This window comes from Podarcis cretensis, assembly GCF_951804945.1.
Source record: "Podarcis cretensis genome assembly, chromosome: 4".
In the NCBI taxonomy this organism is placed as follows: domain Eukaryota; kingdom Metazoa; phylum Chordata; class Lepidosauria; order Squamata; family Lacertidae; genus Podarcis; species Podarcis cretensis.
Window position 1 is genome coordinate 49054608 of NC_137173.1, and position 25936 is coordinate 49080543.

The window sequence follows — 25936 nt, forward strand, 5'->3', positions numbered from 1 at the left end:
AGACGGCAGAATAAAGCCAGAAAGTCACGCTGTTTTCCCAGAGAGGGGTTGGAGGGGCGCCACCCGTTACCATCCTCTGCGCGGTGGCAGAAAGACAGGGAGGCCACCCGCTCCTTTCGCGGTTTGGCACCGTCGCCCTCTTTTAATTGCCTCTGCGGCTCTGGAAAGCCCTCTGACTTGAGGAGGGGGCTGCTGAATCCGCGGCTTTCAGGACCCCCGCCCCCAGCCCAGCCCCCCGCCTCGCGCTCGGCCCCCTCCCAAGTTGCAGAGCTGCATTTCGCACCAGAAATCGATAGTCGCGGGGCTGGCCCTGCCCAACGCGGAGGCTCCGGGAGGCTGGCCGGAGCCGCTATATAACCAGGAGCCAGCAGCTTGCGCCTTCTTTCTCCCTGCGCGTCCAGCGTCTCCAGGCGCAGGCAGGCCAAGGCGAGGAGAAGGGAGACCTTGCAGTGCTTCCTGCTCCTGCTGCTTCTCCTCCTCCTCCTCCCTTGGACAAGACGCTTCTCCTTCTCGCCCAAAGGGGTCCTGCAAAAACGCGCGCGCTTCCTTGGCGCACGGAGATGCGCGCAGCGGCAGCGGGCAGGGCAACAGCTGGCTCTCAGGGATCTCCTCAAGGCGGCTGCTGCTCCTGCAGTTGCTTGGCGCTTTGAAGGGACCCGCTTTGGAGCATCTTCCCCGCGGAGGACCGGCCGTTGCGCAGGCGCTGAGGGTGCCTGCCTGCCTAACCTGCTGCTGCTGTCACTTCGGGGACTTTGTTCAGAAGCCCAGCGCCTCTTCCCTCGGCCGCTGCGATGCTCCCTTTTCCGCGCGGAAGGCGTCCCCAGCTGCTGCTGCTGGGCTACTGTTGGCTGTGGGCTCAGAGTTGCCTCTCGCTGCGAGTCCTGAGTGGTGAGTTGAAGGGAGGGATGAGGAACCTGGTTTCTTATTTGGGGGAGAGCAGCGAGAGAGCTGGGACCCCCTCTAGATGTTTCTGGACTCCACACTCCCATCAGTCCTGACCATTGACCATGCGACCTGGGACTGTTGGGAATTGGAGCGCAACAACCTCTGCAGGGCCCTTTGCCTGCTGTATAAAGACCCCCGAAGTGCTCCGGATATTCGGGTACAATCCTTACCCCTCTCCCAGGCCTTCCTTCTTTCATTGCTTTTCAACTTGATCATTGAACAGTGGTTAGAGATTCCCAAACAGAAAGGTGGCTCTTTCTGGTGGGGATCCTCTTACTTTCAAGCGGGTGGCGCTCTATTGATTCAGTGAAGCAAAGGGAACTCAGGGAACGCAGTCTTGGCATTGTGTCACTGGCACTAGGGACCAGCTGTTTTCTGGCGAGTGAAAAAAGGCTCGATTTTGTCCCAAGTTGATGATTTGACTTTGCGGAAAGATCACATCCTCAATCCTGGAAACTCCAAAGATGAGATCCCCAATTCATATCTTTAAATATGGGGATTGAAAGTTTGATGTCCCTTATATTGTGTCTCCTAAGTCAAAAGGTTTTGTTCTGACTTGTCCTCCATTTATAGAGAGTCTATTTGTCCCTCATTTTTAAAAAGTTCAGAGACTGAAAAGTAGGATAGAGGATCAAATACAGAGAAGCAGGATGGGGGCTCAAATACCAGATAAAGAGTGGTGTGAGAGAGATGCCCATCACACCTGACAACTTTCTCAGTTCCTGCTTGTCTGCAGTAACCACCAAAATCCACATTCATGTTTGTGGATAAGGATTTGTGTGGCATGGTCTGTGGTGGGAAATATATCAGTGCAAGAATACCTCTGAAGAACCATGTGTGCTACCAGATGTAGACTTCCACCCTGAGTAGTCGGTGGTAGGGGTATATGGGTGGTGTCCTAAACTTCTGAGCTCGTACTTCTACTGAACTTTGACGTGAATCAGTATTGGAAAATTCTACAGCTTCCTCAGATGATCCCAATCTCCAGAGGGTTGGACTAGATGACCATTGGGTTCCCATTCTATGATACGATTGTCTTGCCTTGAATATTTCTTTCCAAGGAAAGAACTTCACAGGGAATTTGCTGAACTGCTCAATTCTTTATAATTAGGAAGCCATCTTCATATATTGAAAAGCTCCTTAAGGAAATTTTAAAGAAAATATTGATTAACGTACAAAGTTTTTCAACTGCGGCACAAAGTTCCTTCCTTCCTTCCTTCCTTCCTTCCTTCCTTCCTTCCTTATATATTTGGCATAAATATGTGAAATATGTCATAAATATGAGAAATATACTGTGCCTATCCATTCATTGCATACAAGTGGTGGAGGAGCTGGAACCTGCCATGTGTGTCCTGCACATAAAGATACAGTGTACATAAGCAATAAAGAATCTAGTTGTATCTTTAAGGTCAACAAACTTACTATGCAAGGAGCTTTGATAGGTTAGAGCTAACTTTCCCTGGTGCAGATTCAGTGTGTGCCTATTTTCTAGATGGACTTGTACATATTATTACCTGAGTGTGTTCTATAGGGTACATTTCAGTCCAATTCTAATGGTTTCCTGAAAGGTCAGGCAGGAAGCAAGGGACTAGAAATTGGATAAGGTGATAGTTATGCTCCAGTTTTCCATAATTAGAATAGATTCATGAAACATGAACACAAGAAGCAGGAACCTTTAGACCCCTCGTCATTGGACACACCACTTTTAAAATGAAATGAAAAGAAAAACATTCCAGGGAATCTCTTAGGAATGGCTTAAATAGTTCACGTAACCTAGAACCAGTTCTGATCCTTTTCAGCTCCTGATCACATGCAGCAGCAATCTTAAGGTGCTATGTAGGCACCAGGGGGTTTCAGTGTCAGGAGCTTGTCAAGGCTGCCACCACAGTTATGGGGACCACTGCAGATCCCCCCCCCCATCCCCTGTCTCTGCTTATCTGGCTGTTGTTTCTTGTTCATTCAGTGGCAACAACAAGAAGGAACATTGCCCTTTTGGGCAATGGTGAAGATGGTCTCAGGGAGAGGAAGTCAGTGACAGCAGTCACAGGGAAGCAAGTCCATGCAGGAATGGGGAAGTGTTGAAGGCATCTTATCCACGGGCCCCTCAAAATCTCGATTGTGATAATAGCTGAGGGGAGAGAGTTGCATGTAGCAAACAGGAGATTAATTCATGCCATCCCTTCTGAGCTTTGTGCCTGGAAGCCACTATACAAATGGAACATTAATCAATTCATAGGAGATAACACTGTCCATTCAGATGCCAGGCAGAACTGTTAAAAGTTCTGTACCATCTCCAGGTTGCAAAGTCTTTACCTGAAGACAGTGGCCATCCCTTTAAAAGTTCTAAAGTATTAGGCAACTTCTTCAAAGTACTGCACTAGTCTCTTTGTCCACCCACCTCTTTTCCACCAGAACACAAGGGGAAGAAAAGTGGAGTGGACTTTAGTGAATTAACTGTACAGGAGGTGCAACAACTGTAGCCTTGGTGCTGAATCCTTTGGTGTCTTCAGATAACCTGTTTATGAAGTACCCAACTTGATTTGTTTGCAGAAAGCTTGTGCTGCAGTTAGACTATGTCTTGTCTTTGTTGAGCATTTGTTTGTGGTGATGTTATATGGCCATGAGCATTCTTTCAAAATTCATCCTGATTTGCTTGCATGATGTTTATACATCGTCCCATGAACTATTTGTTCATCCTACACTTTTCAGTGTAGATTTGTTGTGCCATGGTAACAGAGTGCTTTGATCCACTTTAATTGCACACACCTAAATTTCTGGTAAGGTTTGACTCCTTTCCACAAAATGCTGACACTCAGGAGGTGTCCATTGCCTGTAACAACCCAGGACAAATGCGAGAGTGAGAGTATTTGATGGAGAGAAATGATTATGGGATTTGGAGAGAGGGGCATTCAATACATTGGTAACATGGAGCTCTACTTCGTGTTCCTATCTTATTCAAGCAAAGCTTTAGAAGTGCAAAATATTGATGTCTGGGAATTAGGATGGCATGGATGAGGGCGAGGGAAATAAGCTCAGTCTAGATATGATGGAGCTGATGTTGCTGGGTAGTTTGTCTGGCTTGGGTTCAACACATTCTGGGAGGATCGAACCCTACAAGAGGATCATATTTGCAGTTTGGTGGGTGTTGATTGACCCAGCTTTGTCACCAGAGGCCTACTTGGCTTAAGAAGCACAAAACATTTTCCATTAGCTAAGGCTGGTATACCAGCTGTGGTCCCTTTTAAGCAGAGATAAGCCATAGTCATCCTTACTTTGGTGATTGCCTGAATAGGTTATGGTTGTGTGCTGAGCTGCCTTTGAAACTTTCTGAAAATTTATGAATGCTGTTGTTAGACTAACTGAGATGAGCTATAGGTAACACATATTGCTAGTTCTGAAACAGCTTTGTTGTCGATCAGCCCCAAATTCTAAGAGCAATTTAAAGCCTGATAAGCAGTGTTTGAACCCCCAGGTGCCAGGCGCATTTTGAGACTGGCATGGGTCCAACTGTGACTATGTGGATGCCAGGTTGGTGACTGACATCTCCATCTGGCTGGTCCCTCCAGCTCTCTTAAGCAGGTATGCAGAAGAGCTTTTTTACTGTATTTATATCCCACCTTTTTCTCCAAGGAGTATGGTACATGGTTCAGCACCCTCCTCACTTAATCCTGAGAATGACCCTGTGAGGTAGGTTAAGAGGCTGTGACTGGCCCAAGGTCACCCAGTGAGCTTCATGACTGAGTGGGGATTTGAACCCTGATCTCCCAGGTCCTAGTCCGACACTCTAACCACTACACCACACTGGCTTCCTATAGTATTTCTGCTATGGGGCAGCAACCTAAATTAAGTACCGGTAGGTAAATAAGTATGGGAAAAGCAAATATGTCACCCAGAGAAGGATCTGAAATATTTTCCTTGAAGCTTGAATTTGCTTTATTCTGGATTGTTTCATTTGATGTTTTAATGTGTTGTAAACCACTTTCAGCTTTTTTTCTTAAAAATATAAAGCGCTTTAGTAATGAAGTGAATAATAATAATAAATTTCACTGGGAAAACCATAGCTATGTTTTCCCAGTAGTGATGTATGGAAGTGAAAGCTGGACCATAAAGAAGGCTGATTGACAAAGAATTGATGCTTTTGAATTATGATGCTGGAGGAGACTCTTAAGAGTCCCATGGACTGCAAGAAGATCAAACCTATCCATTCTTAAGGCAATCAGCCCTGAGTGCTCACTGGAAGGACAGATCCTGAAGCTGAGGCTCCAATACTTTGGCCACCTCATGAGAAGAGAAGACTCCCTGGAAAAGACCCTGATGATGGGAAAGATTGAGGGCACAAGAAGAAGGGGATGACAGAGGACGAGATGGTTGAACAGTGTTCTCGAAGCTACCAACATGAGTTTGACCAAACTGCGGGAGGCAGTGGAAGACAGGAGTTTGACCAAACTGCGGGAGGCAGTGGAAGACAGGAGTGCCTGGCATGCTCTGGTCCATGGGGACACGAAGAGTTGGACACGACTAAATGACTAAACAACAAATACATTTCACTGCAAAAAAGAAAAGATGCCTAGACATGCCATTGTAGTGACCGTGAGAAGGCCCTCTGCCTGGTTCCCTGTAACTTGGCTTCTCGTAGCGAGGGAACCACCAGAAGGCCCTCGGCACTGGACCTCAGTGTTCGGGCAGAACGATGGAGGTGGAGATGCTCCTTCAAGTTTCTCACACTGCTGATAAGCCTTGGGACCTCAGGGTCCTCTTCCTCTCACATTTCCTGTGTTAACATCAGAGTAAATCGACCTTTTCGGGATGCTGCTGCTATTAGAGGTTAGATAGGTGTCTCTCAGGGAAAAAAGCCTTTTCAGCTGTGATGCCTCACTTATGGAACACTCTCCTCTGCAAAGGTTACCTGGTGCCAATTCTTATGCCTTTTCAGCAGCAGACTCTGACTCTCTCTGTATATATACAGTAACGTTCTCCAGATCTTTTTAAACATTAAGATAAAATTGATTTCTGCTTTTGGGGCCTCTCTCTGGGATAAACTTAGCAGCACTATATACAAAATCATAGTCTATAACAAGAATGTACACAATAGAAAGAAGTTGTGTTCTCAAAACTACACCATGCAACCAAATTCCAAACAAAGTTAAGCACTTTAAGCCTGTTAATTTTAATGGGATTAGACCTGCCTATTTAATGGACTTATTTGCTGTATGTGTGCAGGAAGACCAAATGAGGAGGTGCCAATCACAGAAGGAGACTTCCAGGTGCACAAGAAAAGGTTGATTAGGCCCAATTTGTTTTGGAATAAATCCTCCTTCGGAAGGCTCTTGAATTATTGCTGTCAACCTGTCTATAAACCACTGTTGTAGCTTGTTCCACATATACACCAGTATTCCTAATGGTGTAGTCTTAGGCCTGTTTACTCAGACGTAAGCATCTCTATGTTGAATGAGACTGGCTCTTTGCTGTGGAGGACTGGGGATTTCCAAGCCATATTGAAAGCAGAGCTACTTGAAGTTTTGTCTGAGGGTTTATGTGCAGTCAAAGGATTTTTATTTTTATTTTGAACAGTTGACTCCCTCCTCATTGCTGCATCACAGACTAATTTTGAGGTGTATTATGAAACATGATGGGAGAGGTGACAGCTGTTGGGGTGTGTGTGTAAAGCCCCCTTGGATTCCAGGAACTAGTTCCATGGACTTACGAATACTAGTCAGGGTTGAACTGTAGGCCACAGTAGGGGTGGGGAGAATTTTGACTCAGTTGCCATTTAAGGGCAAACCCACCTCTTCTGTATTTGCTGAAGAAGTATGTGAACCAAAATAGAGCCATCCTTTAGAATTTGCTCTTTCCCAAACTGTGGAGGGCAGTTCTCCAAACCAAGTAACATGTACACAGATGCATATACAGTGGTACCTCGGGTTAAGTACTTAATTCGTTCCGGAGGTCCGTTTTTAACCTGAAACTGTTCTTAACCTGAAGCACCACTTTAGCTAATGGGGCCTGCTGCTGCCACCGCGCCACTGGAGCACGATTTCTGTTCTCATCCTGAAGCAAAGTTCTTAACCCGAGGTACTATTTCTGGGTTAGTGGAGTCTGTAACCTGAAGCGTATGTAACCTGAAGCATATGTAACCCGAGGTACCACTGTACTAGGGTGCATAAACTGCATGTACCAGTATATATTTGTGAAAGTAACACAGAATAATACATTATATTAGGGGAAATTGCAAAAAATGTTTATAACAGGCAAAATGGCATATTAGGAGAAATTCACACTAAAACACTCAATAATTTTCAAGAGTACTTTTTTTTTTGCTTTTAAAGGAAAAAGTTTAAAAATGAGAAACAGAGAGAAAATGAAATGGATATATTTTCCCATCCCTGGTCACAGCGAACATAATCTTTGTTGGGTTATAAATGAACGCTCCATAAAATCACTGGAAAGGTGTCTAATTGAGTTCAACAGGTGTGACTCTAGGACTAATAAGGTAACTGCAATCAAATGCCATCTCTGCAAGTTAAGCCAAGATCACATAAAATGCACATTGGAGCCAATTGTATTTGTAGTAGCCCCTGATTCAAGTTTTCAGTGCACTTCTGATGTGTAATAGTGCCATTATTTTCTTTTCTCACCATGAAATTAGCTCCCCCCAATTCACCTTTTGTCAATAGGATTGAAAAGAGATGGGCAGCTTGGTTGTTATCAGCGAATATGATGGACATTTCTCCCACTATTTATTCAAAACTCTCTCTGCAACTGCAAGGGCTATAAGTATTTCTCAAAAAAAAAAAAAAAAAAAAAAAAGAACACTGGTAATAATGTCAAAATGATAGAATGGTAGAGATGAAAAGGATTTGATCTGTGGGCTTCATAAATGAGCTCCTGAGAACTGCATGCTCCTTATCCCTCAGCAGAGCAAAATTATTCTATTCTGTTCTCTTATCTCTGCTAACTCATGATACTTCATGGTAGCTTGCAGCATTTTTACATTCTACCATGCCTTATCTCATATCCTCGTAATTTACCCTGTAGCAATTTTTCTCATGGTGGTAGTGCTATAAGAAATGATAGGGAAACACATTATGCTAATTTTGTGTTCATATTGAATTATTGGCAACAATAGCTGTTTGCAATGCAGTAGTTCAGAATGCCTGGAGTTGGCTGAAGACCAGTCCTTAAAAAAGAAAAGAAAAGTGAGAAGACAGGGTTAGGAAAAACTGCTGAGTGTTACATAACCCGCATTGCTGTACATATGACATCATAAAGCACATAAAGTGATGATAATGCAGTTTGCAAAAATGCAATTACTTTAAGTATCTGTTGGGCAGGAAATACCCGAGCTAATCTCTTTACTAGCCACTTAACAACCAATGTATTAATCAAAGCCATTATGCCTTAATGACTGCTGTTTGCTGTCAGTTTATTTTTGCCCTTTTATTTGTGATATTTTCTTGATTTTGTCAAGTGCACATTTCAATATTTATGTGACAGTACTCAAAATAAGATCTCTGAAGATCAAAAATAATTCACGGTGTTTGTGTGTGTGTGTGTGTGTGTGTGTAAAGTTGCCATTTACTAAAATGGAAATATCAGCAACAGAAGTGTGGCACAATTCCAGAGATAGTTGTTGTGTTAATAATGGGCAGACAATAACTACAGTAGCCCAAAGAGTAGATGGAGATGCATGTCAATCTGTTTCACAGTCCGTATGGAATGGTAGATCCCTCTGAACACTGTGGCATGAGCATCTGATCTGTGTCGACACTTTTTGCTTTTCTATGAGCAGTTACTCTGTAGCTGATCACACGAGTTCTTGCCCAAGAAACAGGCACCTCATGGAATCATAGCTCTCAAACCACTGCGGTAACATTCAAAAATGCCTTTATGTCTGCACATGCTCAGGCACACTCTTGCTTTTACTTTTACTTCACACATTCCAGAAGAGAGCTCTGGAAGTTACACAGCTTCTGGAGCCAGCCCCTGGCTCACATTAGAGCTAGTTAAAGGCTTTGCAATATTGATCCAAGACATTTGAATTCACATCACCACTTCACGCTGAATAGGAGGTTGTGACTTATGCTTCTCTACAAAGAATTACAACTGGCTGAAGCATGAAAGCATTTACAACTTTGCAATAAGCAATACCTCTGATTAGGGCAGCGCTATGTCAGAATTAGACTACCTAATTTTAAGGTTGGTTTCCCATTGTCAAGCTTGTATCACCCTTATGTTCAAGATTTTGGCAGCAAAATAGATGGGACTAAAGTAAAGGTAAAGGTAAAGGACTGGACAGTTAAGTCCAGTCAAAGGTGACTATGGGGTTGTAGTGCTCATCTCGCTTTCAGGCCGAGGGAGCAGGCGTTTGTCCACAGACAGCTTTCCGGGTCACATGGCCAGCATGACTAAACCACTGCTGGCGCAATGGAACACCATGATGGAAACCAGAGTGCACGGAAATGCCGTTTACCCTCCCGCCACAGCGGTACCTATTTATCTGCTTGCATTGGTGTGCTTTTGAACTGCTAGGCAGGCAGGAACTGGGACAGAGCAACGGGAGCTCACCCCGTTGTGCGGATTCGAACCGTCAACCTTCTGATCGGCAAGCCCAAGAGGCTCAGTGGTTTAGACCACAGTGCCACTTCCATCCCAGGCTATCTCACAACGGAGCTATGAGGAGCATTAGGCAGTAAGACAGGCATTTGCCCAAGGCCTTAAATCCAGGAGTATTTCGAAACTGCTATATCTGACTTCCCTACAAACAAATAAAAATGAGTGTTCAGTAAATAGTAATGTTTAGTCACCCTGCAAACAAATTAGGATGAATGCTCAATTGGTGGCTTGGAAAGTGACCCTCTGTCTCCCCAGTTCAGTACTATAACCATGAGGCCACACTGACTCACTTTGGGTGTGATTGGCCATTTTCAAATATGCTTTTGATCTATTCACTTACTTTAGAAGATAGAGCAAACTAATGGATGAATATATGTTTTTAGATTCTTAATAACATTCTTGGAAGAAGCTTAGCGTGATTTATCAAATCATGTTGCAAAACATAGTTGGCAAGACTTCTGATTTTCTGCATATTCATCAAGAGCTTTGAAAAACCAAGGATCCTTGATGAAAGCAGTGGTCCTCCTAAGATGTTATCTCCTCCGCAAGCAAGAAAAGCAACATGGAAGTGTGATACTTCACAATGATTTCAGCTTAGAAAAATGACCCTTGATCACTGTGGCCACAGAAAATAAGTGCAGCTGCTGTAGAGGATCTGCTGTTTCTGTTACTTGAAGTGAAATGAGCATGTTCCACTAGGTACCGTAAATATGGGTTGCACTTGTGGGATGTGATACATAAGTAGCAGTCAAGTACAACATTCCTTGTTTTCCTAGAGTAGACATGCGGGGGAATGTTTGGTCCAGCCAGTTGAAAACTTACTGTTTACTCCTGGCTGGGACATACTTCCTTTGCATGTGACTAGAGGTGGGCGTGACCTTACCTGTCCAGGTAACAAAAGAACAAGGCATGCTGCCACTCTCTCTCTCTTTGACTTCCTACGTCGTTGGAGCAGCTTTTTAGCTAGAAATGCTCTGTTGGCTTTTAGCCAACAGAGGACACTGGGATTATCCCCATATGGGATAGATTCACATGCATATACTTTGTAACTAAGTCTGCCTTCAGGAATCCAATTGTGAACTGATGATGTGAGTAAACTTCTTTTATATACTTTAAACAAGATTGTGGTGTTTTTATTCTTTTAAGAAAGATATAAGGAACTCACCAGGAACCTCATATTGAGAGACTTAAACAAGCCTGCAGCCAGCTATCCGCTGTGCGTTTAAAAGGGGGATGTAAAGCTCTGCTAAGTAAAGGAACTTGCTAGTGCGAGTTAGGAAGGATATTAATAAACAATATAGCCTCTTCTGCCTCCTTGAACATTCCCACAGCACTTGCCAGGCATCTTTATATTGCCCCTGGTACAAGCAAATCTGCAGCAGGAAGGTAAAGAGGAAAGAGGCAGGTTATGCTGAGAAAAGCAGGTGAGCTGAACAGGTGAATTAGGTCCAGAGCCAGCTTCAGAATCTAGCTTCAAAAACCATTGAAAACAAGGTCTCCCACTGATCAGAACATCCTCTACTAAAAAAAAAAAGAGGGTTAAAAACATCACAGCAGAAAGAGAAGCAACTTCATGTGAATTTAGTAATACCATATTATTCAAATACAAACACTTTAAATAATAATAATAATAATAATAATAATAATAATAATAATAATAATAATTTATTTATACCCCACCCATCTGGTTATTATTAGTACAATTATCATGAGTTTCATCTGAGTGACCGTAGAGAAAATAAATAAATGAGTGTACACATACATATATGCCTTAAAGTTATTCTCTGTTCTGTTGAACCAGAGCGCAGCTAGGGTATGTTAAGTAGAAAACCCCAAGGCTGAGAAGAGCTTGTGTGCCACTTTTGACTAGACCAACAGGAAAACCATTGGTTAACCTTTAGCTTCTTGTTTAGAGAGAGTGTGTCCCATGCTAGGTTTCAAGTTATGCTTCAAGATCTCTGTGAAGCCACAGATACCACCAGTTTGAGACTGCTGGAACATTCTTAAGAGACTTCTGCTTAGACAGAATTCTGGCTGTCTGCCAATACTGATCCTATAATTTACAGCTGCAGGGTCCATGAGATCAAATGGGGGTGGGGGGAAGCATCTATTACAGAAACAACTAAATGGGTCTCAGCCTCACATTTTATAGCATACAGTATTAAATATATGGAGTGGAACTAATGCCAAAAAATAGACATTTTCTACTTAGAACGGTAAAGCTGTCAGAATTTTAATAGTTTGGCGCACAATTGCCTTCAGGAAATACTGTAATATGTAGGGCTTTTTCCTTGATAAAGGCATACCACTTAAACCAACAAGTAAAACAGTGTTTCATTTGCTCCTTCAGCATAATACCAATTTGCTGGTTGAAAAACCATTTATCGTGTATTGATCCAGGTAATTAGACTTCTGCGTTTCTTCTGGAAATCTGTGAAAACTAAAATGCTGAGTCTGTTTTAGTCAGATGTGCAAATAAACTTTGATACAGTACTAACGTATGCCCAGGTCTGAAGAGCTCTGTTCTTTGTGGATTCTTTCAGAGCTCACTTTTTCTGTGATTGCATTAAATTGGAAGTGAGACACTTTAGGTTATAGGTGATAGATGCATACTGCTCAGAATGGGTTTACACATCCATGTACAGTATTTGATTTATCTGTATTTATATACCACCCAACTTTATCAACCCCTAACTAGGATGTGCATCTTCTGGGATGTGCTCCTGAGTGAGTTACGTGAACCACACCTTGCTTTTGCCCTGGGTTAATGTGAATTTTGCTGAGGAAAGGCACTGTGTATATGAGACTGTGGGACCTGCACAATAACAAGGAAAGGGAAGGGATTGTTACAGTATTTGATAAAAGGCTGAGAAGATGATCACGAGGTGAAGCCATAAGACGTTTGGTAGAGATAACTGAGAATATTCTGAGTCAAAATTTGTTTATGAGATAGTGGGACAAATCACAATGACAGTTCTTAAACTTTCCCTCTGATTTTTATTTTTTATTTTGCAAACAAGGAGAGTGGAATAGTTCCCACCTCTTAGCAACACAGAAAGGTCTGGCTTCACCTCTGATTGATGAATATTGATTAATTATATACCACTTAATGCCAAGATAGGCTTCCATCCATTTACAAAAATCATGTGTAAAATCCTTAAAACATTCAACTCTGAACATCCATAGCTTAAAACATGCAGCAAAACAATAATCTTGCAGCAGAGTAACTAGAACAGGGTACTTGGATCAAGAGATCAAGAGAATTCAATATAAGAAGTTCAGGATTAGTGAGTTGGAGTATACACTCTCTGCCTCTCTTCTCAGGGGAGTGATGGATAGAAAAAGTTCACCAGGCCCTTTGTAGTGGTTGATATGAAGTACTTTGGAACTCAGAAGGGGCTAGACTGATTTAACTTTTAAGTAGGTGGACTAGAAGGGAGCTTTGGATAAGAGGAAAGCTTGGCTTCATTTGTTTCTTATCTTTTTAATTCTACATGGCTGTACTGTTTCTTTATTTCTACAAAGTTCTTTATTATCCGTATTGTTTTATCATTTCTTTATCACGCATTCTTCTTTGCATTTATAGTATTTCTCCTATTTTATTAAGCAGATATATAATTATTTCTCTACTACCCCTCGTGTTTTAAGTTTAGTTCACATGAGTTACCGTTTTAAGTGTATGGTCTTTTATTAGTGACTCAGCTGTGCCCATGGGGAATAGTTTTGAACCCAGATTCATTTGCTGGAAAAGATGGCCAGTGGGAGATCTCCTACCATAAAACTTGTGTCTCATGCGCTTAAGGGAATCTTAAATTCTGGATGCTCAGGCAAGATGTTCTTAAGTTCTGATTCTCTGGATGTAGTTAGGTAGGACATTTGTGTACTTAGAAAAAACATATTGGCAATATATCTCCCCAGGGGATCTTGCACTGTTTTAAATAGTCACTCCCTGACTCACCAAGTCATGTATGGTAGCTTACAAAGAATTTGATCAACCTCCTTGTTTTGCTTCCTACCTGAGACCATCAAAAGTGTGTGTTCTTAGGCACCAGGTAGGTTTCTATACCTGGTTGGTCATCAGAATTCAGCTTTATGGGTCACATCTTGTGCCGGCTTGGCAAAAGATAACCAGCTAGAGGGATGAAAGACCAGCATAAATGTTGAAGCAGAAAGATGTTTCTTAGCGGAAAAGAAGCTATTAGTTTCCATATATTTATCTTACTAATGAATACAGAGTACAATTATGAAATTACGCTGCGGCAGTAGTTTTTGAAGAGACATAATGTAATGTGATTTATCCTAAAATGCAGATTAGAGCCCATCGATGGAACAAAAAAGAAAAAGAAAAAAAGGGTATGGTTTAGTGAAACATCAATAGTACTTAATGCATCACAAGATTGGCTTCTGAATCGGATCAAAGTTCTGACAACATAATAGGAAAGGATGATTGCTAATCATATGATACATCATGGATGGGTCAAAATGCTACCCTAGAGATCTGTTCTTTCTATTTATCAGCTCACATTTTGCATTTTCTGTGGCATGTTAGCTCTCCAGCTGAAATTGTGTGTGACGTTTAGGTAGTCAGGACCACTTGTAGGATGAATAAAATAACTTTGGTACATTAACAGAGATATCAATGAATTTGTTATCATCATTTTCAGCAGCTGTGACAACCCGTTGCCTATTATGTAGCATTTGAGGGTATGGCTGTTAATTTCATGATCTTCCATGGATTCTCATACATCCCTCTTCTTTAAAACTCATGGGCATTTGTCAACATCACTCTTTGCCTCTCCAACAAAACTCTCCAGTTTCTTATCCTCCATGGCTCTCTTTAATTCCCTTTTGAGGTTGTCCAGATTGGTGGCAAAAATCACACACCCTCTGGTAGAGAATTCCTTGGTTTAACTAAGTGCTGTGTGAAGTAGTCCTTCCTCTTATTTGTCCTCATTCTTCCACCATACATCTTCATTGGAAAAATGGGCTCTAAGTATTATATGAGAAAGAGAGAAAGACTTCTATCTACAGTGGTACCTTGGGTTAATAACTTAATTCGTTCTGGAGGTCTGTTCTTAACCTGAAACTGTTCTTAACCTGAGGACCACTTTAGCTAATGGGGCCTCCCACTGCTGCCACGCCGCTGCCGCCGTGCAATTTCTGTTCTCATCCTGAAGCAAAGTTCTTAACCTGAGGTGCTTTTTCTGGGTTAGCTGAGTCTGTAACCAGAAGTGTCTGTAACCTGAGGTACCACTGTACTTTTATACACCATGCATAATTCTGTCATGTTCCCACAGTTTACTTACATTTTAAAAATAAGTTTAAAAGTCTCAGTGATTGTAGCCTTTTCTCATTGAGAGGTTGCTGCAGCCGCTTGATAATTTTTACTGCTCTATTCCAGCTCTGTAGCATTTTAAAAAAATAATCAGACTTATAGGCAGTCTTTCAAATGTGGTCACACTAGATTTGTATAAAGGCATTTTGATAACGGTATTTTTAGTTACACAACAGTCAGACAATGGTTTGATGTTTTCATCAAGTTGTCCACCATAACCTCAGATCCCATTGTCATTTATGTGGTTAGGATTCTTTTTGCTCTAATGTAAATCACTTTCTACTTGGACTTACATAGTGGTACTTCAGTTTACAAACTTAATCTGTTCTGGAAGTCCGTTCTGAAACCAAAACCGTTCTGAAACCGAGGCACGCTTTCCCTAATGAGGCCTCCCACTGCCGGTGCCCTTCCACTGTTTGGATTCCGTTCTTAGACCGAGGTAAAGTTCACAACCCAGGATACTACTTCTGGTTTTCTGGAGTTCGTAAACTGAATAGTTTGTAAACAGGGCTGTTCTTAAACCGAGGTACCACTGTACTTCTTTTAAGAACATTGAACAATTTGGGAATCATGAACAAATATGGATATCATTTTGTTCCCCCAGAACTACTGATAATTTATGAATGTTTAAAAAGCACTAGTCCTATACAGATCCTTGGGGGACCCCACTGTTCACATCTCTCCTTGATGCAGTCTGTCCATATATTCTTATTCCTGTTATTTAACTACCGGTAGTTTCTGATCCATAAGAGGACCTCTCCTCTTATCCCATTCCTGTTGGCCTTATCTGGTACCAGATATGCTTTCTCTTTGTGGAGTCAATTCATTCATGAAAGCCAGCAAGGAATAAATGCATGCCTACCTTCATTCAATATTGCATGCTTTTGATATGGTATTTGTTGGCTATTTCACAGACGATGTGGTAGGTATAAAGCTTTCTGGTCTAAATTATATTTTCATGGGAAAATACAAAAATAAATAAAACAAGGATGATGCTGTGATTCTTTCAGTAGGCTGAGTCCACATCTGAGTTTGCAATTTGTTTCTTGTTTTCCTTAAACTATTCGGATCACCTTGTTTCTGTGTCTTAACTTTATACTATATTGTTAAACAGGGTGTTTATTATATTAATATAGATATAATATTTATCATAGATATATTTATCATATTAAACATCACATATATATATGTGTTAGATAAATGTGAATTTGGTTACTAACAAATGTACATTTGGTTCCTTTGTCTGGATGCCATAACTCATGACCACAGCCTAGGGTAGCATATGAATTTCTGTTGCAGAATTGGGACCACACATGTGGCACTGAAAAGTTGACCAGTTCTGCCATATATGGTAGGGCTAATCATGTGTTTGGGCATGAGGGACAAGCAGTGGTGTGCACATATCTCTGAATCAGAATATGCAACCCATGAATTAGATTTCTATCACACTGTCCATTTAATCCAGTAAAGTCAGATTAAAATGATGCAACAATTTAGAACTATATGACAATCAAAACCCAAACCTGGCAATTAAAATGCAGCTAGAGGTGGCAGATAACTGAACCCAAAACAAAACAAAAAATAATGGTTAAGTGATCAAGTTATAGTGCTATTCTATGCATGTATTCTTGGAAGTAAACCCCATTAAGTTCAGCAGGACTTGGGCTGCATTCAGACAGCACTTTATTGTTTCCCTGACATTTCCATAGCCAATAATTTCTAATCTTTTATGTGGTATTTCACATGACATAAAAGCCACTTTTGGAAATCTGGTGGAGGTTTAGCACTTATTTCCATACTAATTGTTGTTGTTTTTTAATCTGTTTGCAACCCCATTAACTCGCAAGCCCGATAACTTGGAAAGCTGAGTTTTGTATTGTAGTTCCATGTGATGAAAAATGGGGCAATATCCCAGCTGTTCAAAATTCAGCTTGACATGGCAGTATGTCAATCTAAAAGCCACAGTTCCATAATGCAGCTGGTACTGCAGTGCAAAAGGAACATTAGAAATTGGGATAGAAACTCTAGCCTTATAATCAGTAAAACTAACACAGCAAACCTCACATTTGAATACAGCCTTGCTTCCAGCTCATAACCATGTGTATTAGCCTAGCAAAGAAGTTTTGAGAAAGGCACTGAAAATGTTGTAAGGTGGGTGATGACATATCTACCTAGGCAAGGAGTTACATAAGCTGGGAGCCATCACAGAGCAGGTCTCCTTCCACATTCTTACTGGATGTACTGCAGACAAAGGGAAGATATACAGCATAACCTTATCAGATGTGCTCAGAGATAGAGCCTAAAATGGAAGAAGGAAGACCTTTAAGTATTCTGGCCTCAAGCCTGGTAGACTTCAGTAGTGCCAGCAAGCACTTTGATTGGCGTCCAAAAACTTACTGGTACCCAGCAAAGGTGTCACATGACCCAAGGACCAGCCCACTTAGTGCTTTTGCTGCTAGCTGAGGTTTCTAGAAAAATAGCACTGGTCGTTTGGAAACCATAGTTTCATGCTATGTCTGCTATGAACCTGTGTGAGCATTGAGTTCCTGCACTTTGCCCTTTTATAGTTTTTCACAGTCACAAGGAGAGGATTAGAAACATTCATTTCTGCTTTTGAACAAATCACGGTTTCTGGTTACTGGTGCTGGTTTTAGCCTTTAAAGCCCTAAACAGTTTGGGCCAAGGATACCTGAAAGACCACCTTCATCCATATGAGCCTCACCAGATGCTCAGTTCAACATCTGAGGTCCTGCTTTCTAGCCAATCAATAAACCAAATACTTATATGTTCATATTCTTACATTTGTAGCCTACTTTCCTTCCATTATGTAATCCAAGACAGCATTCATGTGCTTCCCAAAGACAGTCTTTCATCTATTCACTGACCAGAGCCAGAACTGCTTAGCTTCAGCAATGTGGTGGCCTCATGATTCTTCAGATCAGACCTTGGGCAGGCACCTTACACAGGGCATTCTCAATGGTGTCCCCATACCCTTGAACCCTCTCCCCATTTTATTTTATTTTTTATAACTTAAAAGGTTTTGCAAGAACAAACCATGCTTTAGATCCCGAAGGGTGTATTAGAAAAGTATTTAAAACATGAATACTGGGCAAACTGGTTTGTTTTAGTTAAACCATAGTTTGTGCAAATCACAGCTCTCTGAATTCATAATGGAGGACTGTAGTTTGTTTAAAAGCTGAAAGGATGCTTCCATTGAAACTCACTCCATTTAAGCTTCTGATGAGGTCCTTTCCAGTTCCATTTTAACAGGACCAGTATCAGCATTTTGATGAGTGTTCAAATTACACTTGTCTCAGGACCTATCATGTGACATTTGCTCAGGAGACAGCTTTTGCTCATCAATCTCTGTAGTTGGATAGGAGCAGAGCAGTTAGGGTAGAGAGGATCAATGGAGGAAAGATGTTATTTTCATGTCATTCCAGTTCTTTCATTTTCCACAAAAAAATGTTCATGGCTCCCACAAAAAATAATAATGAAAATGTATACATGATTCATTGATTCCCCCCCCCCTAGTCTGCTCTTGTGGGTTGTAACCTTCACAGATATTGTACCCATGGCGTCTCAAAAGTTATCTTATCAGATTCTTACATTTTTAAGGCACATAACATTTTTGAGTTGTTTATTAATTTTTCAATCATTAGCATGGAATTCTGGGAAAAGTTAAATAAAAGATGGTGCGAGAGTAGGGGAATGTACCCAGATGTCATTTATATGCTGTTTTACTATGAAATAAGTCTCCATTAACCTATAACTGCATGTCTCTATATTGGTGTGTGGTTGTTTTTTTAGGGCAAAAAATATGTTATGGTGATTCAACACACCCTTGCTACAAGATAGCCTATTTCCAAGACTTGTCCAGACGTCTGGGATTCCAGGAGGCTCGCCTGGCCTGTGAAATAGATGGCGGAGTACTCCTCAGCCTTGAAAGTGAAACAGAGCAAAAGTTAATAGAAAACATGCTGCAGAACCTCACAAAATCAGGCCTCGGCATTTCTGACGGGGACTTTTGGATCGGGCTATGGAGAAGTGGTGAGGGACAAACCACATCAAGTGCCTGCCCTGATCTTTACAAGTGGACAGATGGAAGCAATTCACTCTTCAGGTAAATATTTTGTGTCATTTGCTGTTGCTGCTGAATCTAGCATAGTATTATTTATATCCAGGGCAGTCAACATGCTGTCCTTCAGATGATGTTAAGCTGCAGCTCCCAGCTTCCTTAGCCCTTGGCTATGTAGGCTGAAGATGATGGGAATTGTAGTCCAACAACATTTGAATGCACCATGTTGGCTACCTCTGGTCTTCATAGGCATACAGTGGTTTTCCAAAGCTTCAGAATGAAGTATTTCTCAGTCCTTGCTGGGAATTGAACCTTGGATGTTTTGCCTGCAGAGAATGTGCTTTACCACTGAGCTACTCCTGGTCCCTTTTTTAGATCTAGCAAAGCAAAAACGGACTCACAAGCAATAATAGTTTTCTAACTAATTTTTACTCTAATTTGTGTATTGTTATAGAAATTGGTATACAGATGAGCCTTCCTGTGGGAGCGAAGCTTGTGTTGTGATGTATCATCAACCAACTGCAAATCCTGGCTTGGGAGGGCCTTACCTTTACCAATGGAATGATGACAGATGCAACATGAAGCACAATTTTATCTGCAAATATGGTCCAGGTAGGAAATGCTGAAGATGAGCTTCAGATGTTATGTGCGATTTCTGGTTGACTTTTCAAACCCTTGAAGTCCTGGTGACTTTACCCTAGTGCAGGCCATGTATCTCATTAAGACAGGTGAAATTCACAGTTTAGTTGGATTAGTGTATAGAAGCAAGATAAAATGTAAACAGGGGGGGGGGTTACTATGTTATTCTGTTACTAAGAGGCAACATCACTCTGCTTCAAATTTTAACAGAAGGCCTAGACTTTAGCAGAAGTTAAACTAATCATTACACACTATTTTATTTTCTGCCTCAGGCATAGGATCTTGCATTAACTATCCATACAGTAGTATACATATCTCCTTATAAATAAATTCCATTGAGTTCAATGGGATTTATTCCAAGGGAAGTAGGTATAGAATTGCAACTCTAATTAAGTACTTCTTAAGATGCTACAGGACGTATTGTGTCCTTAAGTACAAAAATCTATCCCACTGAACACAATTGTCAACATATGGTTTTAAGTATCTGAAAAGCTGCTTATTTAAATTTAGGATTGCCTGAAAAATGTAAACAACCTATTCCTCCCTGCCTTGTTTATATATTATTTTAACAGATGACATCCTAGAAAAAGAATTAGGAGACAGAGCAGATCCAGATTATGGTAAGAAACGTTTGGATTGAGTTGCAATGGTAAAGCAATAGAATCTCATCCATCATTTCCAAAAGCAAAACAATCCATAGATTGGAAAAGCAGAGTAGCCATGGAACAGCTAAACAATGAATCCTGTAGAGAATAATAGTTACCATGTATGTTTTTATAAGTGAATGGATACATTTTGGAATATTTCAGTTTGTAACTCTTATTCCAGATGTTATCCCTATGTTACAGTAAAGTCCTTAGACGAGTTTATCACCTACACGTATTCATGTTCAAAACTGATTAATCCTGTTGCCTTTGGAGCTTTTGCAAAGTGCAGTAATATGTGCAGATGTCCCAACACAGGAATTCGATTTTGTTTTCTTAAAATATGTAATTACTTTCACAGAAGCCCAGCCAACGGTGCCAGCAGGGAAGCCTCACGATTCAAGCAAGCCAGAAGATCATTTTCCGGTGGTTGTTACTGAAACTGGTAATTGATGCATATGATTCTGATATCTGAGTAATATTTAAATATAAAGCATAGACTGCAGACATGCAAACCCCACTTATTCATCATATGAATAAACTGGCTGTACTCCCAGAAACTAAAATGAACCTGAGCGCTGGGATTTTAAAAAGAAGAAGAATTCAAGATGTCGTTGCTGCAGGGCAAATAGCTCTACTTGGGTTTTTAAGGGGAAATGCTTTTTGTCAAGGATAGACATCACATTGCAAACAGCCAGAGTCAATATGCCAAGTATTTTCTCCCACAGTTTCCTCTCATTCTTACTCCAGAGCCACACACAGTGAATGAATTGCAGGGGGTTCTGCATGTTCAAGTCTTAATCTAGCCCATTAAGCTTAATGGACTGCAGAATAACTAATTTAAAAAATGATCTAACAAAACATTTGGTTAATGAACAAGTTTTGGAAAGTCAGCTTTTTGCTAAAGTTCTGCACCTTCCCAATCAGGTTCTTGTTTTGTTTGTTTGGCTTTTATAAATGGTGGCTGGTGAGGTTGTTTGCTGAGTACAACTGCCTACAGCTATGATGCTGAAGTAGGGGGCATGCATTTCCCCCTACATTGTTAGGTAGTGCTGGAGGTGGGGTACTATTGAAGCAACCTGTCCCCGTGCTGGGTTGACCATCCGGTTACCAATCATACATGGGACTGGGTTCAGCACTCCCTGCTTCCACTGCCACCGCTCAACACAGAAAGGAAATGGTGAGAACCAAAAGCCCTAGCCAGGATTGAAGATAAACCCTGGAACACTCTCAAAACTTTTACAGTTGTACTTTATGTGGAAAAGTCTTTAGAGGCAGGCAAGTTGTCTTTCATGTCTTTGCCATGACCAGTTTTTTCATTGAGGCCTTGAAAGAGCCTCAGGGTAGTGTTCTGCAGCCTACAGTTTGAAAATTGGAAGAGTAGAGTCCTTAAGATGGGATACCTCTTGGGTTGTAAGATTTCATGGACTAGATCACGCTAGTTCATATGTGTGAGCCATTGGCTTAAGAGATCTCTGATTGTTGTGATTGACTGGTGCAGTACAAGAGAATTTGTGCAAGCAGAGCCTATGATTTCAAGCAAAATACAATAATGAAACCCTTTTTCTTGTAGGTTTAATTCCCAATTTAATTTATGTTGTTATACCTACTATACCACTGCTGTTGTTGATATTAGTGGCTTTCGGGACTTGCTGTTTCCAGATGCTGCATAAAAGGTAACTATTATGACTGGACAGAAAGAGTGTCTTGGAACTTAAGTTCATGTATTATAAAATTAATCCTCCCAACTGACTCATATTCAAGGCCATTCCACACACAAAGCAAGGCCATTCTCATTTGCACTTGAAAATGAATATTATCCCAGTGTTATGCCTTGACTAAAATGGCAGGAAGTCCACATTTAATAATGTAGCCACATCATCATGTTCAATGTTCAACATTAATAGCAGGTATATTGAGTTTGCAAAACCTTTTGTTCTAAGTAAGTTAATGCTGTTCTCATGCTAGTGTAAAGAACTCATTGCTTTTGTAGATTAGTCATGGGGAGCCTTGGCCTTCCAAATATTATTGGACTACATTTTGCATTTTTGTTGCTCTTTGGCCATGCTGCCTGGGGCCGATAAAAGTCTAACAACATCTGGATGGCTGTTGCTTCCACACACCTGTTGTATAGTATAGAAACTAGAAAACTAACATTTAAACCCAATGCCTAAGCAAACAGCCCTTAGATAGGAGAAAAGGTCCTTGTTGTGTACTTGATTACAATGCAAAACTGAACTTACTACTTTTTCTACCCTGCTCTGATACCTCCCTAGCTTTTCCTTTCAAAAGTCTGTTTAAGAAGAAATCAAGGTCAATCATACTCAGTGAGTTTCCCAGCTTTGAATATTTGGTTAGTTTCTGTTATCAAAAGGATCACAAGAACAGGCTGTTTTTTAGGGCTGAATCAGCTGAAACACTTTCTCTGACACAGGCTGTGTACCCACCAAACATTTAAAGTACATGACACCACCTGAAGAATCCTGGGAACTGTAGTTTAACCCATCACAGAGCTACAATTCCAGTACCCTCAGCAAACCAAAGTCCCCAGGGTTCTATGAGGGAAGTTATGTGCTTTAAATGTATGATGTGCACACAACCACAGTATATAGTCTTGGAATATTGTGGGTACTGCTGCTACTGCTACCTATGCAGAAGAAAGAGCAATGGCAGGAACACAAGGATTTGATCCCATGCTGAGCTTTGTCCTCATCCCCATAAAGTTTAGTCAGACTTACATCATCCACATTTCTTTAACCAATTGGCTGCAGTCAATGATGTGGAGCTGAAACGGGTTGGGAAAACAACACAGGCATATCTGACTGAAAGTTGCAAGGAGAGGTAGGAATTGATGCACAAATGCCATTTCAGCAGCAAACTTATGTCAAGAACAGACCAAGTTCTGCTCCAACAGGATGCTATATTGCACTTGCTCTCAAAGGAAGAAAAAGTTATCATGGTCCCACTGGTAGTGCTAAAACCAAAGTAAGGCACGAGAAGCATCCACACTGAGCATTTCTCCTGTGCTTTATGGCAAACCAGCAACTCATTCATGCTTAGTGGCTTTCCCTTTCCTTTCTTCTAGGGAAGCAAGGAGAAACTGCTTCAATGACTCATCTCCATTATCATCTGAATGCCTTGCAGAAAGTTTAGATTCTAACTTGGTATATTTCTCAGTTTCTATGATTGTATTTTTAAGGTAGAGCTAGGGTTCCTGGCAACTCCTGTGATCTACAGAACACTCTTCCAAGAAACTTTGCACAGGGACAGAATCTCCTCACCAGGGCTCAGTTGGCTTCATTTAGTTTGGTGGCCTTGGAATTATGTTGATCTATATCTATGGATATAGTTCAATCTATGCACTTGGTTCAGAACATATTTTTGCTACCTTTGTTCAGATGACATCCCACTCAAAGTGTCCTTTAAAAGCAGCAGTACTAGATTGGGAGTAACTTTTCCTTGCTTCATTCCATGGCACTGTGGCAAATTCTAAAGGTTTGGCACAATGTGGTTGGGATCAATTGTGCTTTTATTATCAGATTGTTCCAACCCATGCATCTCAGATGACTAATAGTTGTATGGGAAGGACTCAAATGTATTGCTAGGCTTTTAGCTGCAGTGCCTTTGAATGGAGCCATAGAAAAGAAGCTTCCACATTATGGATGTAGTGCCCTTAGGTTAGCTGAGAAATAAATGCATACTGCAAAACTGGTTTCAAAGTATAACACTGCTAGTGGTGGATTGAAGAAGGAAAGCCACTGGGCTGCTTCAACAGCTATGGCTATTAACTACCATTAGGAATTTTTGACTCAATACAAAGAAGCTATAGATCAGGTAATGAATAAATGTACTGTAAGATAAATATGTAAAGTACCACATGAAGCTTACTGGGTCTAAGCTTTAGACTTTAAGGTTTGCCTGAGGGTGGGCATAGATTTTGAGGATCATATAGGTGATAGATCTGTGAGAAAGCACAGCATTGATAGCTCATCTTGTATACTTCCTTACCAAGAAAAACATCCTGTCAAGTGTGAGGTCACTTTCCAGCTGCTAAGTGCATAATCTTTTTACAGGAGGCCAACCAAGCAACATTAGTAGCAGAGACCATTTGGAAAGCCTTTACTTTTGTTTATTGTGCACCATCACCCATCTTTCATTGCATACTTACATGAACATATGAAAGGAATAGATGCATAATAAATGCATGTATGTACAATTCTGTTTCTAATTTTCCAGTAAAGGAAGAACAAAAACCAGTCCGGACCAGTCTACGCTATGGATTTCTAAGAATACACGGAAAGACAGCAGCATGGAGGTATAGAGATATGACTGAAAAGAAAGCAGGAATTACACTTTTCCATTCAGGATCTATTATAATGTCATGTCAGATTTTAGCTTGGAATGGCTTGGAAGTGCAATGGATCAGCAAAATGAATTGGAAGCTCCCCCTTGAGGCAATTGTTCAGATCATTTTTATATGCAATGTTTGATTTTGAATTCAGTAGCAAAACATGGCACTCCAAAAGAAAAAAAGAATGCATTTATTTTGCTATGGAAAATGACTCTGCTACAGATAGTAATGAGATGGAAAGAGCATTTGGAATATATATGGAAAAATGTCTACTGTATATGTCACTTCTAAACAGTCATTTCTAGTTTAAATTTTAACTCCCTCCTTGTTAGTTTCTCATACGTTGTATTGTCTCTTATTAATGGGTGTACTGTAAATTCAGTTAATATAAATTTACAGTGTAACAAAATAATTTATCTTTGCATAAAAATTTGATAAAAATATTGACTGTAGGATTATTTATTTGAAAAAGGAGGTGATTTTACTGTTGTTCTTTGACTTACATTACTAAAGACAATTGGCAACACTGTGCTATTCTGCAAGGATAAACTTCAAAACCATGGGGAAACAAACTGATGAACTGTAATGAGTACACTTTGGTAGCAGAAAGGGTATTTTGATATTATGCTTGTCCAGGGGCAACTTGAGTCATTCTGCCCATGGCAAGTTATTCATTCAATCCTTGGAAACAAAAAAAAAGGGGGTGGGGTGGGTGGGAAGGCAAAGATCCCTAGTTATTGCTGTGCCAAGTAACTAGATTTTAAGAACAATTGTTGACGACCTAAATTTACAAACTTTCCCCACCTGTGTTCTGCTATGTCAGGAAAGGCAGAAATGTCCAGGGTCTAGTATAAAGAAGCCAGCCACTGGCACAGGGGGGACATTTTGTCTCCTTGTTTTGGTGTTTTTACTCTTTCCTGCACTGGGAGAGAGAAGACATTGTCCCAGTGCATCATAGTTTCTAGGTCACTGATCCTTTCAAGACCCTGGGCACAACTGCTATTCAAAGGCAGTGGCAGTTGAGGGAGGGATATATGTGGCAATTAAGAAGAAGCTTATATGAACAGCTTCTTACAGTGCAGTATCAGAAAAGCACAACTACAGTCATTCTAATGATCCAACACCAATGGAGGTTGTGTAGGTATATCCTTGCAGTAAGGAAGTGAAGCTGTGTTGCGTTTTGACCTTCAGAAATGGATGGCTCTGCCAAAGTTGCCTGTTCCAGGAACACCTTTTTGACAGCAGAAATCTCTGCTTCTACCTCAGCATCTTAAATAATACTTCAGGATTGAGATTTCCAGTAACCAAAATCAACAGAAGGAAGGCTTACT

The 25936-nt window shown here is 41.0% G+C and overlaps 1 protein-coding gene across 2 annotated transcripts; it reads left to right on the forward strand.

The window, feature by feature from the left end:
- The first annotated feature begins 287 nt into the window (after positions 1-287).
- On the forward strand, positions 288-25392 carry CHODL (chondrolectin). 2 transcript variants are annotated; one of them, XM_079972087.1, is made up of 8 exons: positions 288-888; positions 18704-19016; positions 19426-19583; positions 20183-20230; positions 20616-20699; positions 21828-21930; positions 23340-23418; positions 24491-25392. In XM_079972087.1, the coding sequence occupies exons 1-8, from the start codon at positions 792-794 to the stop codon at positions 24491-24493; spliced, it is 885 nt and encodes a 294-aa protein (XP_079828213.1). In that variant the 5' UTR covers positions 288-791; the 3' UTR covers positions 24494-25392. The 2 variants fall into 2 exon arrangements, with proteins under 2 accessions (XP_079828213.1, XP_079828212.1); XM_079972086.1 differs by lacking the exon at positions 23340-23418 and having other exon boundaries at positions 289-888.
- The last annotated feature ends 544 nt before the right edge of the window (positions 25393-25936 follow it).